At 50.1% G+C, this 16,918-nt stretch overlaps 1 protein-coding gene across 1 annotated transcript in view; it reads left to right on the top strand.

The window, feature by feature from the left end:
* PPP1R32 (protein phosphatase 1 regulatory subunit 32) overlaps positions 1-6,706 on the top strand; it is a 47,586-nt gene extending 40,880 nt beyond the window's left edge. Inside the window, exons 6-12 of the mRNA XM_015424320.1 lie at positions 2,876-2,970; positions 3,625-3,684; positions 3,865-3,951; positions 4,348-4,464; positions 4,576-4,670; positions 6,299-6,463; positions 6,619-6,706. Coding sequence (XP_015279806.1) covers positions 2,876-2,970; positions 3,625-3,684; positions 3,865-3,951; positions 4,348-4,464; positions 4,576-4,670; positions 6,299-6,463; positions 6,619-6,706 — 707 coding nt within the window. The remainder of the gene's footprint in view (positions 1-2,875; positions 2,971-3,624; positions 3,685-3,864; positions 3,952-4,347; positions 4,465-4,575; positions 4,671-6,298; positions 6,464-6,618) is intronic.
* The last annotated feature ends 10,212 nt before the right edge of the window (positions 6,707-16,918 follow it).

Genomic DNA, 16,918 nt, shown 5'->3' with positions numbered 1-16,918 from the left:
AACCCCCCACCCCACGTCCCCCACCCTGCTTTGAAAGCAGAAGGGTTTTTAGAAACTCTTTAAAACCTTTTTTTAAAGTGATCTGCTGGGCAGATGGGCAGCTCTGCCCCCAGCTCCCAGCAGCCCTCAATCGGGCCACCAGCCAGAAGGGTAAGTTGGTAGGGGTGTAAAGAGTGGTGGCTTGTTTCAGATGGGGTGGGTGGGAGCCCAGGGCCACACCCACCAAGCCATCCTGCAAGTACAAGCGGGGGAGTTAGGAGACCGGGGATGAGAATGTGCTTGGCTGCCAGTTGGTGGGGAGGATGGAGGTTGGGGAAGGGAGCTGGGCAAGAATGGAGGTAGGGGGAGGGCGGGGGGGTGTCTTCTGTGGCCTCCAGTTGCCAGTGCCGTCAGCGAGTGGCTTACTGTCTCCTGCAGCCCAGTTTAAACTGGGCTGCAGGAGAAAGCGAGCCCCAGGAACTCTTGTGCTGCACGGAGCACATTGCTCCAGGATACTGAAAATCCTGGGCTCACTTTCTCCTGTAGTCGGTGTGTGTGTGTGTGTGTGCATTGGCTTGCATTTGCCAAATCACCCTGCTTCGTATAGGATGCACAACAGCCAGGTGGAGGAGAGGAGGGGGGTCATTCTACCAAAAATGAGAGTGTTTGGGTTTCTCTGTGAATTTGAGGACAGGAACTGTCACTGAAGTGAGATTGGAAAAGAGTGTGTGGCTTTCTGAAAACCCTTGTGCTACAGTAATAATTGTGCTACAATACAGTTTGTTAGTCTTAAAGGTGCTACTGAGCTTTTTACTATTTTCTATGTTATGGCAGTGATATGAGAGCCAGGCTGCTTGGTGAGCTCACTCTGGAGCAGGCAACATAGAACTGTCCATTTAAGAAGCAGTCGTCTGTTAAGTCATCTCCTGCCACCTTCCACGAAAGTGATGACCTCTCTAATTGTGTTCTACTTGTGTTCCTGGATTGTTTTGCTGATATGGAGACTGTGTTGTTCTGAGCACCTCAGGGTGATCTTGCTGGTACTTGGCCTGCGCAGCTCAGTGCACTGCAGGAGTACTATGTGCAAATGTCTTTGCCACTTTCCTAAGTTGTCGCATTCCTAAGTTGCCTCCAGGCTTTAAGCTCCCTGCGACTGCTGCTGCACATGACAGACAACCGCCTGTTAGGTGTAGGAGGTGGGGGGAGTGTGTTGGAAGCCATCAGAGAGGCTGGGCCAGCAGTATCCCTAAGGTGATCCTGCTGGGGTGACATCCCTGATGGATTAAAGTACCCTGGCCCTGCTCCTACACCTGACAGACACCCGCCTGTCTGGTGTTGGCGGGGGATTGTATTTAAAGGTATCGGAGAGGCTGGGCCAGCAGCAGGACTAAGGCAATCCTGCTGAGCAAACCACTCCGGTGGCTGTAAGCATCCCACCTCCTCTCCTACACCTGACAGGCAGCTGCCTGTCCAGTGTAGGAAGGGGAGGGGGGAAGAGTATTAGAAGCCACTGTGGAGGCAGGGCTGGCAGGATCACTAAGGCGTTACTGCTGGAGTGGGCTCCCTCATGGCTTTAAGCACCCTGCAACCGCTGCTGCACCTGACAGACTGTTAGGTGTAGGAGGTGGGGGGAGTGTGCTGGAAGCCATCGGAGAGGCTGGGCCAGCAGCATTACTGCACTTCACAGGTGGTCGTTGGCCATTCCTGATTTCCTCAACTGTCTGCAGACTCCTGTAAACTATTGGCATTTTTACCTCAGAACACTGAGCTCTGCAGCTGACCAATCAGAGAGTGGAGGGTGCAAGGAGGAGGCAGCAGCCTGGCAGCCACATAGGAATCAATGGGGGAGCACATTTTACCTCTTAGGGATCGAATTTCTAAAATCCCTTCTTAGTGAGCATCTACGCCATGGTAGGAGTGCCCTCCCTGAACTTGGTGTTTCTAGGTCCGGCGGTTTGGCCTGGGCATTGATTTTAAGGTGAGGGGACTTTCTTTTATATATATATAGATAGATGGTATGGAGTTGTTTTCTGTTGCCCCAGAAGGTCAGACCAGAACCAATGGGTTGAAGTTAAATCAGAAGAGTTTTCAGCTAAATATTAGGAAGAACTTCCTGACAGAACAGTTCCTCAGTGGAACAGGCTTCCTCGGGAGGTGGTGGGCTCTCCTCCTTTGGAGGTTTTCAAACAGAGGCTAGGTGGCCATCTGACAGCAATGCTGATTCAGTGAACTTAGACAGATCATGAAAGGGAGGGCAGGAAGGGTTGCCTCAGTGCTTAGTTCTTGTGGCCCTTTCTCACACGCCCAGGGAAATGCTGATCACCACTTTGGGGTCAGGAAGCAATTTTTTTCCAGGCCAGGTTGGCTGGAGATCCTGGAGGTGTTTTGTCATCTTCTGGGTGTGGAGCAGGGGTCACTGAGGGCATGGAGGGGGAGGTATTTGTGAATGTCCTGCCTTGTGCAGGGGGCTGGACTAGATGACCCTGGAGGTCCCTTCCAGCTCTATGATTCTGTGATCTCGGGCCCCCCCTTGTGCTGGTGGCATCCTGATCCCCGGCAATAGCTCACTGCAAAGTCAGCGGTGTTATTTTACCCTGCTATCACAGTAAGATGAGCAGCCATCCTATCACCGCCTCTGCAGATCAGCATGCAACTTTTCATGCTTAAAGCTTGAATATTGAAGTAAAGAAAACACCTAGAGTACTTTGCCTTGCCTTACCCGTGCCTGCTGTATTCCTTAGCAACAGCTCACAGGATGACAACTGTGCAGTAAGCCAGCAAACTGTTGGCTGCCCAGGTTGGCTCATTCTTCTGCTGTGTGATGTAGCTGCTGCTTCCTCTTCTGTGGGTGCCCTTTCTGTTTTCATGTTCTGTCGTTGTTTCTCTCTTCTTACAGATCTCCTACAAAAGAAAACCATTGGCGCCAAGGAAGAGACTGGATTCACTGAAGGCTGTCCCAGTAACCCCATTATAGACAAACCACTTTCTCAGGTGTATATGCTGCAGTTCCTGCCAGGACCCAACTTAAGTATCACACCAGTATGTTATAAAAGAATAGAGCCCTGGCAAAACTGAAGCCTTTGCACTGGTATAGTTACTGGATAGTATGGACAGTCTGTCATCCCTGACTGTTCACATATTATACGACAGGGACAGAGAGAGCCGTTCACAAACATACCTTTCAAGAATCTCTCATTCCACATTTGTCAGGGAATGTTTTTTAAAAGATTCTTATTTTAACTGGATGGGTTTGAAAAGCTCATATCTCACAAGTTGTTGTATCTCAGCTTGAGAATGGCTCCCCACGTGTTTCCATTCTCCATCATGTAACTTGGCCCTGTTCTTCGTTTCTACCTCTAAGGGGTGTCAGTGCGAAGAGCCATGTTCAGCTCTTTTTTGTGGATTTAGGCATGAATTTCAAAGTATACCGCATGAGTCTGTGCAGTTTTCCTATAGCAGTGATGGGACTCCATGGGATTCAGCACCAGATACCACCAGTTGCTTAGTAAGGCGAGTGAGGACAAATTTGCTTGTGCCACCAGCCTGACTCCTCCATACCTTTCAACAGAAGCTCTAATGGAACAGCTGTGCCCTGTTGCTTATGTGTCTCTCTCTAGGTCTCAGTATTTGTTTTCAATTTTGCAGGCCAGCCATCCAGGGGTCAGCATTATGAAAACGGATTATCGGCCATCTTCCTTCCCACAGGTAAGAAGGGCTCTTGTCAGGAGATGGTTTGTGGTGGCTTGGTGACGGGCCTCTAGAGGAACAGATGAAGGGGTGTGCTTTGCCTGCCATGGGCCATTTGTCCTCTTCAGCAATTCCCCACTTGATGCTGTCTGAGCACCCCCACCCCACCTGTATTACATTGTGATATTCTCCTGACAGGGCGACGAATTCCTGCCAGTCCTTTCTAAAGGCTCTGAGAGGGGGTCCGGATTCAGCCGACCAGAGGGTCTTTTCCTTGGTACTCCAGTAAGTGGCACTGCCCTGTCAGCAAAACACCTCTGCCCTGCTTCCCCCAGTATATTCTTATACTAGCTTCACTTCCTGTAGCAGCTCTTTCACTGCCTGTGGTGTCTCCTTTTCCTTCATCCATACCCAGATCTGTCTGCGGTGACTTGATTTTTACATCCTATTTTCTTACACCTGTGTGCAAGAGACGCTTTCCCCTACTGGATGGAATTCACAAAGAGAAGCTTTCCCTGTCTTAGGTAACCCGTAGTGACCTCAATCCCTCCCTTTCCCCCTCGCCCTCGTGCCTTTTCTCCCTGCCTTTCACTCTGCCGCTCTGCCTTCTTTCCTTCACGGTCCCCCCAGCATTGCTCGCTCGCTCATCACCCCCTTCATTCTCCACAGCCTCCATTGGAGCCCCAAGAACGTCCACCTGGTGCAGAGGCCCCCCTGAGCCATACTCAGTTCGAAGGGCTTCAGCGGCAGCCTCAGACACAGAACAATCTTTTAGGACGGGAATATGTGGGCAATAAGGTATGCCTGAATTACAGCCCGATGACTTTATCTGTTCATAATCCATAGGGCTGTATGTGCTGCTCCTGTGGCCCTGAGTTCATAGCTCTTTCCTTGGTCCTCTCCATACAGGAGCTATCAGGATTCAGCATCAATAACCTCAGTCATGTGACGCCGCCCTATGATCCAGAATTGCCAAACAGGTTCCTGACCAGCTATAACTCCAAGTGAGTTTGGTACTAGTAAGTTCCACCACATTAGGTCAGTAGATTTTGTCTAGGTCTTCCCTTGTTAAGGCATCTGTCTCCTCTCCACCTGGGGAGGTATGCATTCTTGTGTGTGTGGGACTAGACCGTTCCATGCAGGTCCTTCAAGGGGTGAAGGTGGTGGGAGCATTGAGACAGCAATACCTGGTGGTGGGTCTATGAAGTATGGGTGGTGTATATAGCAAACGATATCCACACATTACAGTAAACAACAGCAGTTTCTGCAGAGCCTTGGGTATACAGTAGATGATAGGAACTGTGCAGGGGTCATTTCCTGCAGGAGCACACAGGAGCGGGCACATGCAACAAGCCCCACCCCCTGCTCCCAGCAGCCCTCAGTCAGAGCAAGAAGCAGCCAGGTAAGTTGCAGAGCTCCCCCCGGCCCCCCCGGCCCAAGACAGTCCAGTGGCACCTTTAAGACCAAGTTTTATTCAGGTACAAGCTCTCCCTCCTCTGTGAGGACAGATCTGCGTGTGTCCCCCCCCCCAACAGCTAGCAATCCAAAACAGTCCAGTGGAGCCTGAGCGGTGGGTGTTGCCTTCTGACACACTTCCGGTGATGACAGGGGGTGTGGCATATGCAAATGAGTTATGCAAATGAGTTGTGCTAATGAGCTCCTGAACCCAGGGCCGGCCCGAGGTTTTTTTGCGTCCTAGGTGAAGTTACCTTCTGGCTTTTTTGGACAAAACTCCCCTCGAGGAGCAAGCCCGAGCAAAGTGGACATTGCGGGTGACTCCAAGGGTGCTATTGAAGTGGCGCCGGCCCCTTTAAGAGAGCAGCTGGGCGGCAGGAGGGGAGGGGGGGAGAGGCGATTCTGTTGCAAGGCAAAGCGGAGCTGTTTGTTTGGTGCGAGCCCAGAAGCTGCTGGGAGCTTCTGGGAGCAATCTCTGCCGGAGCTGCGGCAGCAGCAGCAGCAGCAGCAGCAGCAGCAGCAGCAGCAGCAGCAGCAGCAGCAGCAGCAGCAGCAGCAGCAGCAGCAGCAGCAGCAGCAGCAGCAGCAGCAGCAGCAGCAGCAGCAGCAGCAGCAGCAGCAGCAGCAGCAGCAGCAGCAGCAGCAGCAGCAGCAGCAGCAGCAGCAGCGAGAGCTTCCAAGCTCGAGAATGAGGAGCTCAAAGCTGGTGCGTTGCAAATGCAAAGGCAGCGCGAAGAGACGGAGGCGCAGGAGCCAGATTGGGAGTTGCTTTTGCTCCCCAGCCTGAGGCCAGACATCTTAAGCAAGTGAGGAGGAGGCGCCAAGGTTTCCGGGCACCCAAAACAAAACAGCCCGTGTTTGGATTTACAAAAGCCGACCCTAGGCAGAGGGGGAAGGCGAGGTGGCCTTGCACTCCCCTTTCACGTCCCCCCATGCCACGCAGCTGGGAGCAACAATGGCGCGTGGGCTTTTGGTGGGGAGGCACAGTTCTGTGCCCCATCCAGGGCCTGGCGCTCTAGGCGAATGCCTAGTTCGCCTAGTGGGTGAGCCGGCCCTGCCTGCACCTCTTTTTCTACTAAATGACCCCTGGAACTGTGTATACCTGATTCACTGGAGAGAGGGAGGCTGTGGGTAGGCTCACTCAGGCATGCACTAATCCTTCCCTTATCTCTTTCAGGTTTTATGAGAACATTCCAAAGGGAGTAGACAGGGAAGGCTGGACACGAGGAGGGATCCAGCCTCAGCAAGCAGGTGGCTTCGCTACCAACAACCATGCCACTGACTTAGGCACTGATCCCAATGCTACAGAAACCTTGAGATGTGTTCATCCCCACGTTGGCAGGTAATGCTTCCTGGCAGGGTGCACCACCATAGATGATCTCCCCTGTCCTTCACTTGCCCTCTCCCTATGGCCGTCTAGTGCTCATCCCTCTCACCTCTCGTCTGTCCAGCTGCCGTCTTCTCCCTTTTGTAATGCTTTCCCCTCTTTCACCGCAGGACAATCACAACGGTCAATCCATTCTACCGTGACTCTCCCCATGACCATCGCTTCACTGCTCTCCACCAGACAACAGTCCCCAATTAAGTAAGCGGAATGGCTTATTCCAACTTAACCTTTCAGGATGGCAGTTCTCGGGATGTCCACGGAACTGTCCAAGAGACATGTGCAGAAACAGGGGAGTGTTTTCATGTTATGCTTTCTTTGACTTTGCCTGTTGCTTAAGAGGCAAGGTCTACAGTTTCTCAGAGCCAACAAAGAGTTCTTGTTCCAGGAATTCAGGCAGATGGTGGGTTTTTTTTTAATCTGTGAAACAAAATGATATGAACCCTTTATAGATCTATGGTGCAGCATCATTTGGAAAACTGTGTACATTTTTGATCCTGATACCTCAAAAAGGATATTAGAGAAGGAAAAAAATGCAAAAAGGGGGCAACCAAAATGATCAAGGGATTGGAACACCTTTCCTCCTAGAGGATTTTTCAATTTAGAAGGAAAAATGGTGACTAAGAGAGGACATGACAGAATTAAGCATGGGGTGCAGAAAGTGGAGAGAGGGAACTTTTCCTCGTTCTCCCACAGTACTGGAACTCAGAGGCACCTGATGAAGTTGAGGGGCATAGAAACATAGAATGTTAGAATGTTGGAAGGGACCTTGCAGGTCATCTAGTCCAACCCCCTGCACTCTGCAGGAGCACAGCTGAAAGATAGCCCTACAACATATCCGAAAGATGGTCGTCCAGCCTCCGCTTGAAAATGTCCAGTGAAGGAGCATCCACCACCTCCCGAGGCAGACTGTTCCACTGCTCAACCCCTCTGACTGTTAGGACATTTCTCCTGATATTTAGCCTGTAACAACAATAGAGTAATGAGTAATTAAATTGTGAAATTCACTGCCAGTAGACATAGTGATGGGCACAAATGCAGACGGCTTTTAAAAGGGATTAGATTTATTTATTTATTTATTCCTTCGATTTGTAGACCGCTCACCCCCTAAGGGCTCATGGAGAATGGATCCATCAATGGCTACCAGCCATGGTGATTAAAGGGACCCTCCATATCCAGAAGCACTCAGCTTCTGAATCTTCTGAATACAAGTACTAAGAGGCAACATCAGGGAACGTCTTGGCTTCTATGTCCTGTTTGTTGGCTCTTTGTAACAATTGGTTGGCCACTGTGTGAAACAGAATGCTGGACTAGATTGATCACTGGTCTGGTGCAGAAGGGTTCTTCTTATATTCTTAATGTTCTCCCAAGACCCTTCTTTACTGCAGGAAGAGTCCTGGGAATCAGCTTTTTGTCATTTTAGGGGAAGGGGAAACACAGGCCATTGAGAAACACGAAGACCACTTTCGTCCATCCTCACTGACTTTCCTAACGCTGTTCAATGTCTTCCTCTTTGCAGCCTCCGCTCTGCTTTGAATGGGATATTGCTGTGATGTCTTCAGGCCTCCCTCAGGTCCACACACCCCTGTTAAGGAAGGAGCACCAGTGCTGGTGCTGCCATCAATCATACTTCACCTCAAAAGATGTCATGTTTTAAAGAAATTAAAGAATCGTTCTTGCTGGCATGTTTACTAGCATAAACAATACATTCGAATAAATGTGGAAAGATTCCTGAGGCAGAAAGGTGATGGCTCTTATGAAGAATCTGGGGAAACATCAAGAGATGCCCAGAAAAAACAGCAGTAGGGGTGGGGTAGAGTGACCCCAGGGGTCCTGTTGTGACCATCTGGCCTGCATGGCTTGGCAAGGCTGCGTTTGCTTTTCACTCTTCTCCAGTCTTGCCTAGGATCACCAGTGTATGGGACAAACACCCTGTTTCTCCATATAAGGTGGCTATGCCTGATCTGGCCCTATGGTCAGCAGGTTGCAGAATCCTAAGATGTGCTCCACGTCCTTTCAGGACACCACCACTTTCCTGTTCTGCTATCTCTATTTACAATGGATGCACTCAGCTCCCAATAACTGTGAAAGTTGCTTGATACAGCATCAGTCTGTGATGCAGATTGAGACCTCATTCATTAAAGGTCAGATCTGGGATAATGTCCCCTTCCTAGTATTATTTCATAGTATTTTCTTCTTAACTAATAGTATTTGCCTTGTGGCAGCAGCAAAAGAGTTTCCCCCCTTGATCTCAGCATGAATGAAAATGCACAACATGGAGACAGTGGGATCCTTTATACCCCGACTGGGTGTGAGTTCCACGGGGCCCTTTGTGCAGTGATACACAAATTCACCCACCTACATTGTCAGTAGGATGCTGCTGCTTTCATGCATGGTGCACTAAACATTCACACAGTTGGAGGTATAGTGCATGGTGTGAAGTGGTAGGAGGTGCATGCAGAACTGGCGTTCCCGGTATCCTTTCATGATGCAGCCCATTTGAAAATCAGATTTCCTCTGTAGCCTTAAATAGAGCAGGCCCATTCACAGACACATTACCCTCCTCACCATCACATGAGGTGATCCATGGCTGTTTTTCAGCACCTCAGTATCTCTTCTCCTGCAGGCGTAATGCACACCCTCGCAACTCTTGTTCTCAGCTTTCTGTCCAGCAATAATAGGTGCCACAGTTATACAGCCTTCCTTTTTCCATTTCTCACATTTCTCTCTGTGGATTCTCTTTCATTCTTAGTGAATGTTTCATGAACTGGTGGCACAGGCTGCTCTGACACTAGAACACACACACACACACACACCTTTCTTTGTAGCTCTCTCCCAGCTTGCCCCTCCCGGGTTCTTGGTCCTACACCAATCGCGGACTAGGGGGTGGGGGGAGGAGTGGCTATCTTCATCCAGGAGGCTAACTCCTTCAGGGCACTCCCACTGCTGGAGTTCGCGGGCATTGAGTGTGTCAGCTTGGTGTGGGATGCTGGGGAGAGCTTGGCGATTTGGCTGGTGTACCAACTGCCTAACGCACCGGCCAATAGCCTGCCGTCCCTGCCGGAGGCCATATCAGGCTGGGTGCTGGAACAACCTAGGCTATTAGTCTTGGTGTGATTTCAACGTCCATGCCGATGGTGCAGCTTCCAGTCAGGCAGCGGACCTACTGTCGTCCATGGCGACGCTGGGGCTCTCCCAATTAGTAACGACCCCCACTCACCGAGTCGGGGACATGCTCGATTTGATCTTCGCGGCTGGGGTAACAGTGGACTGGATTACGGGTTCGGCAGTACCATGGTTGGACCACCATGCCCTGACGGCCCATCTGAATGTTCCACCCTGACCCTGTTTAGGCGGTAAACGTATTTTAGCTCACCTGCAGAGCCAGATGGACCCTGTGCGGCTCCAGATGGCTCCTATGCTCCCTGGTGGCTTGCTGGACGAGCTTGTGGAGGACTGGCAGGACCAGCTCTCTGCAGCCATCGATGAGATCGCTCCCTGGCGCCCTCTGCGCCCCCACTCTAAGCTTGCTCCCTGGTTTACCCAGGAGTTGCGGCTTATGAAGCGAGAGCTGAGATGGCTAGAGAGACGGTGGCGCCGGGCTCGAGATGAAGCTACAACAACATCTTATAGGAAGTTTGTGAGATCCTATGAGATGGCAGTCAAAGCTGCTAAGCGTGAGTTTTATGCGGCCACGATTGCATCTGCGAGCTCGCGCCCAGCCCAGTTGTTAAGAATGATTTGGTCTTTAACATAGGCTGTGAGGCATTTGCAAGCTATTCCACGGACAAAATCTTGGCGCTCCACCACGACCTCCCCACCATGGTTGAAACAGTGAGTGCACTCGAGGCCCCTTGCATGTCTTCAGTTCTGGTTTTTGATCATTTCAGCCCACTCAGCCTGGAGGAAGTTGACAGATTGCTTATGACTGTACGCCCAACCACAGGCAGCCTTGATCCGTGCCCTTCCTGGCTCATTAAAGTGGGCCATGAGGGGTTTCAAGGTGCCCTAAGGGAGATTATCAACAAGTCCCTCTTAGAGGGGCAGTTCCTGGGGCCCTCAAGGAAGCGATGGTTCACCCGCTCCTAAAAAACCCAGTATTGGCCAGTTTCCAATTTGCCCTATTTGGGCAAAGTAATTGAGAGGGCGGTGACGATACAATTGCTGGGCTTTATGGATGACACTTCCATGTTAGATCCCTTCCAGTCTGGATTTCGCCTGGGACACGGGATGGAGACGGCACCGGTCACCCTCACAGACGACCTCCGGAGGCATCTGGATTGGGGCGGCTCAGCAGTACTGTTGTTAGACCTGTCGGCCATGTTTGACATGGTCAACCATCAGTTGCTGACCCACCGCCTCGCCGATGTGGGAATACAGGGCTTGCTTCTTTTCTCCAGGTTCGGGGACAAAGTGTGGTGCTAGGGGAACAGCAGTCCAAGAGACACCCGCTTGAGTGCGGTGTGCCTCAGGGGGCAGTGCTTTCCCCAATGTTGTTTAACATCTATATGTGCCCCCTTGCCCAGATTGCCAGGAGTTATGGGCTGGGGTGTCCCCAGTATGCTGATGACACCCAGCTCTATCTGATGTTGGGGGGCCGGTCCAACTCCAGTCCAGAAGACCTGGACCGGACACTGCAGGCCGTGGCTGGTTGGCTTAGACTGAGCCGACTGAAACTAAATCCGGTGAAGACGGAGGTCCTGGGTTTCAATGGGGCACCATTGGTGCCAGCGGCAGAGGTGAGGAGCTTGGGAATGCTCCTGGATCCCTCCCTAATGATGGAGGCCCAGGTGGCAGCCACTGCTAAGGCGGCCTTTTACCATCTTCGGCTGACTCGGCAGTTGGTTCCCTTCCTTGACTGCAATGACCTGGTTACAGTGATCCATGTGATGGTCACCTCGAGATTAGACTACTGCAACGCTCTCTACAAGGGGCTGCCCTTGTTGCAAATCCGGAAGCTGCAGATAGTGCAGAATGCTCTTGACGGGCCTTCTTAGATGGGAGCACATCTAACCTGTGCTGAAAGCGCTGCACTGGCTGCCAATAGCATACCGGATTCGTTTCAAGGTGCTGGTACTCACCTTTAAAGCCCTATATGGCCAGGGTCCGACCTACCTGAGGGACCGCCTTTCCCCATATATACCCCAGAGAGCACTACAGTCGGGGCCACAGCACTGATTAATCATTCCATGCCCCAAGGATGACAGGCTTGCGGCTACCAGGGCCAGGGCCTTTTCAGGGGTGGCTCCTTACTGGTGGAATGAGCTCCCAGAAGAGACCAGGGCCCTGCGGGACCTTGTACAGTTCTGCAGGGCCTGTAAGACAGAGCTCTTCCACCAGGCTTTTAATTTAATTTAATTAGGAGCCACCTACCACTACCACCAACTGTTACCAGCACTAACACCTGTGGTAATGGGTCAGCCCTGTTAGGAGATCGGGCCATAATACCGTGGGAGACCAGACTACCATCAAGCCGGGATTTTAGTATATCACCTCATAGTACGCCATTTTAATTTATTGATGGATTACTGTTGCGAGCACTTTAAATGTTATTGTATCGTTGTTTCAACTGTTTAAAATGTTTATGCCACCGGCCATATTGTGCCGGCATATGTGATCCGCCCTGTGCCCATCCGCGGGGAGGGCGAGATATTAATACAATAAATAAATAAATAAACCACAGACAGCCACTTCATGTCTAGCAGTTTCATGCAACCTGGCATGCCATCAGCTTTCCACTGAACTAGGAGTGTGACAATGTACTTGATGCCTCACACAAACGGAAAGGAGGAGAGTGGCTTGAGGGGAGTCTACCCTTTTACCTAAGGAATCCTCTGCCGCTGTCTTAGAACGTCTCTTGCTCGTAGCTGGTGCATAGAATGCATGTCTGGGCTGACACTGAAAGAACCTGCAAACCTGGATGTTTCAATGATGGGGCAAAAGGAGTGACTGGTGGGCAGGTCTCCCTCCCTAAAGTGTATATATGGAGGAGAAGAGCTAGCTTGACTGAGAATTGCAACACATTTTTTTTAAAAAAGAAAGGGATAAGAAAGCACTTTGAGGTGCCATCTAATATAATCTTTTCCCCTATTCAAGGAATTGTTGGGCTCTCTGCAGCCTCAAGATAGAATTTTAGTATCACAGGCAAGTACTTTCTTTGTCTTAGTGGGTTTGGGTGCCTCAGGAATGCTCCCTTATTACAAATTATTTGCATCAAATTTTCCCCACATTTCCGAGACTTTCAAATAATTTTTACTATGATGACATCTCTGTCCTTTCCCAGTGAAGCGATGTAGAGTCATCTCCTTCAGTCTCACCTTGTAAGCCATTTCCTACCATTGGACTGTCTCTTAGCCAGTTTGGTGTAGTGGTTAAGTACGCGGACTCTAATCTGGGAGAACCGGGTTTGATTCCCCACTCCTCCACTTGCACCTGCTGATGTGACCTTGGGTCAGTCACAAGCTCTGGCACAGCTGTCCTTGAAAAAGAGCAGTCTCTGTCAAGAGCTCTCTCAGCCCCACCCACCTCACAGGGTGTCTGCTGTGGGGAGGGGAAGGGAAAGGAGTTTGTAAGCCGCTCTGACACTCCAAGTGAAGGGCGGGGTATAAATCCAATCTCTTCTCTTCTCTTCTTCTTAGCTCTCGGTGTCAGGTCCTGGACTCAATCACTCTCATCACATTCTTGTAGATGGAAGATTTGTTTATTTGGAGGTAAAGAGATTCTAAGCATAAACCAATTCTGTGTCAGAACTGGCACCGGATGCCAGGTCCGACCCTATACAAAAAGCAGGACAGCCCGCCTATGCAAACCACCCAATCAGTGTTCTCACTCAGCCCACCAAAGCTCTAGGCCTACCCTCAGGCCCGGCCCAACACCTGCAAACTAGTGGTTACATTCCAAGGTCAAGCGAGAAGCTGAGATCATGTGCTTCCCAGGGTCTTGCACGCACTACGCAAGCTCAAGCAGACATTCACACCAGCATCCACTCCCCACTCCCATCCTGGCAGAGAAAATAAACAGCACTGGAGATAAAAACAGTGAAAGAAGCACGTCTAAGAAAGCAGCTAACCCCTAACGCAACAGACCAGGAGTTTGGCTGGACAGCATTCTATGGCAAGTGAGGCCCAAGCTTGACATGCGGGATCTTCTCATGTTCCCTCTAAGCTGAGTTAGTATGAGCTAGCTCACAGTTTTCTAGCCTACAGCTCACACATTTTTGTCTCAGCTCAGGAAGGGTGACTCCAGAGTAAACTAAATTATGCAGTAGACAAATTGCTTGCTCACAACTTCAATGTCAGTAACTCACCAAGTAGAATTTTTGCTCACCAAGACTCCACAGCATAGAGGGAACATTGCTGATGACCTACTTGAAGTAGGCTCTCAGTAGAGGGGCTCATCTCCTCTTTCTCCCATAATCCTGGCACTTCCATCTTTGCATATACCCTGCAGAATCACATTCTCTGCCATGCTGTTCTTTTACATATCTAGTTTGCTGCCTGAATCTTTCTCTCTGTTTTCTCCCTCCCACTGAATATCTGTGTTTGTATTTCCCCAGATGGATTAGCTGCATTTTCTGACGAGAAGCAGCCCGTGCTGTTACTTAAGTGGGATGGGGGTTGTCCCAAAATGTGTTTCTTTCTACACACTTGTGGGTGGATGTGGAGGTGTGGTTTTTTTTGGAAGTTTGTATATACTGGATGACAGTGGCGGTTCCTGAGCAATGGGCCCTTGTTTCATGGTTATCTATCCCAGAGGCAATGCTAGAGTTTGAAAAGAACACCTGGGGGTGCATCAGATCTGAAACATCAGCTGGTAATTGACTCCATGGAAGACAGAAAAACCAACATATTGTTCTGGAAAAAGAATCCCCATCACCTTCACAACCATCTGGAGTTAGACTAATTCAGAATGACTGTCAGTCATGATGCCAGATATATAAGGCAGAGGGGGAGTTGGTACCAAAATAACTAGCCTCCCAGTGGTGACACACTGAGGGAGTTACTCAGGATCAGGAAAGTGCAGGGCTGATATTTGCTCACTATGTTTTTGCGGAGGATCTGATTCGCTTGCTGGGGAAGCCAGTGCAGAGACAATGATTCATCTCGAGGAGGCTAGACCCGTAGCTGAATCTGGAGTCTTCACATACCATAAAAATGTGAATTTATATACCACTTCTTGATTTATTACTCATGTATATTAGGTAGGTGCAGGAATTCTATTTATTTTTCCTGTAACTGAAGGGATACTTTTTACACCACAAAGGTCCTCTGGGTTGAGAAGCTTTTATGGCCTGTCATCTGATTTTTGCAACAAGAACCTGTTTCTTCATCTACTATTGTCATCCCCAAAGTGATGTCCACACACCTGCCGCTGTGTTTTCCAAGTGCCCACTTGCTTCTTCACCAAAGCAAAGAACCAATCCTGACATCCGTCCATCTCACTGGAGGAGGTGGCAGTTCTGAAGAGCCCAGCAGGCATCTGTAGGGAGCACCCATTTGGAAACAGTGGCCTCCATTGGAGGAGGATGCCTGGCTTGGAGCCCCCTGATGTTTTGTTGAACATCCAATATTTGACCTAGCCCGTGGCAGCCATTTTGTGATCTTGCCCAATACCAAAGCTGCCCACAGTTTCAACAAGGCTGGGAACCCCTGATCTGCTGTGTCGTAGTCAGGGTTCATTTAGTAGAAAAGGAGGTGCAGGAGCTCATTAACATAACTCATTTGCTTATGCCACACACCCCTGACATCACCGGAAGTGTGTCAGAAGGCAACACCCACCGCTCAGGCTCCACTGGACTCTTTTGGATTGCTAGCTATTGGGGGGGGGGAAGAGAACATGCAGATCTGTCCTCGCTGAGGAGGGAGAGCTTGTACCTGAATAAAACTTGGCCTTAAAGGTGCCTGTAACGATTCCTTGTTTTTGGTGTGTGTGTGTCTCTTTAAAAGTTTGGTTGCATGGCTGTGGTAAGTAGACTAGAGTGGTTGAGAGAGGCAAGTGTGGTATGATTGGTGGTTGACAGAGAGGGGGAGGGGTTTTGGAAGTGAAAATGAGTGGATGAGTATGTATGTCAGTCAGGTTTTACAGTTACAGGTTTGACAGTTGATAAGTTCAGTTAGTTCTGTGTGTGAGGGAAGTGAGAAGCAGTCCTGTGTGGAATAAGTTAGTTCAGTGAGAAACAAAAGGAAGGCTGAGAGAATAGGAACAAATAAATGAAAGTTTAATTGAGGACAAGTTATAGGAAAGGCTGTATGTCCTGGAGAGAAACAGTGAACATATATGACCTTGAGTTAAAGTGTTACAAAGTTACCTGAAAGATCCCTGTCAGTAAGGGAGCAGATTGTGTGTGATACACCAAGCAATTGTTCATTATTTACACATTACTAGTTACATTGTACTACCATCTTATTCATGCTTTATTTTAATAAATCCTCTTTCATTCAAGTATACTACCCTCTTATTCATGCTTTATTTTAATAAATCCTCTTTCATTCAATTATACCAGCTCTGAAGGAAATACTTCCCAGGACCACATAGTCCCTCATAAGCCTTGAACTCGGTCTACCTAACCAGTAAGAGCAGAAGTAAAAGCATAAAGGTTTGGAAATCCTTAAAATTTCCTGGTGGCAGCCGTATATACCCAGTAGAACAAAATAAAAAGAACTCTTTTAAAGTGAAACCAGTCCTCCCCAATAAGGAGGACGTCACAGTGCCACTGGACTGTTTGGGACTGGGGGGGGGGGCTCTGCAACTTACCTGGCTGCTTCTTGCTGTGACTCAGGGCCGCTGGGAGCAGGGGGTGGGGCTTGTTGTATGTGCCCGCCCCCTGGGCTCTTTACTGCCGGAGCTCCTGCAGGAAATGACCCCTGGTCATAGTGGTCCCATGCCTTTAATCAGCAATACTGATATGGCAAGGCACTCATGAGCATGGCAGCTCTGGTTGTGAAGGCAGCTTTAAAATGCTGTGTATCCCCCACGTTCACATGAACATTGTTACAGCCTTGACATGAACATTGGACCTATAGCTTGTCTTGCTCCCTCTTCTGGGATGGGCCCAGCTACAAAGCACTGATTCCAAGTTACAGTTACCCTGCCCCAAAGGAAATGGTACGATTTTCATTGCTACGGTAGTCCCTCCCAGGCCCGTAGGCAGGGTTTTTTTTAATGCCCCCCCTGCACCCCCCCCCAAGGGAGCGCCCCGGCTGGATGGGAGGTCGTGGGGGGGGGGCCTGGCGTCAAGCGGCTACTGCGGGCTGGTCCCTCCATCGACTCCAGGCTCGAGAGGTGGCTGCAGAAGCACCAGCCGTGGCAGAAGCGAAGGGAAGCCTGTCCTGGGCAGCCCTGGGGGGGAGGAAGCGACGGAGAAAGCGCTTCCCAACCCCCCCCCCCCCCCCCCCCCCCCCCGGCCCCCCCCCC

Source organism: Gekko japonicus, unplaced genomic scaffold, assembly GCF_001447785.1.
Source record: "Gekko japonicus isolate JY-2015 unplaced genomic scaffold, Gekko_japonicus_V1.1 scaffold2581, whole genome shotgun sequence".
NCBI classification, from domain to species: domain Eukaryota; kingdom Metazoa; phylum Chordata; class Lepidosauria; order Squamata; family Gekkonidae; genus Gekko; species Gekko japonicus.
The sequence above is the reverse complement of the archived record's forward strand: the minus strand, read 5'-3'. Positions and strand labels throughout refer to the sequence as shown.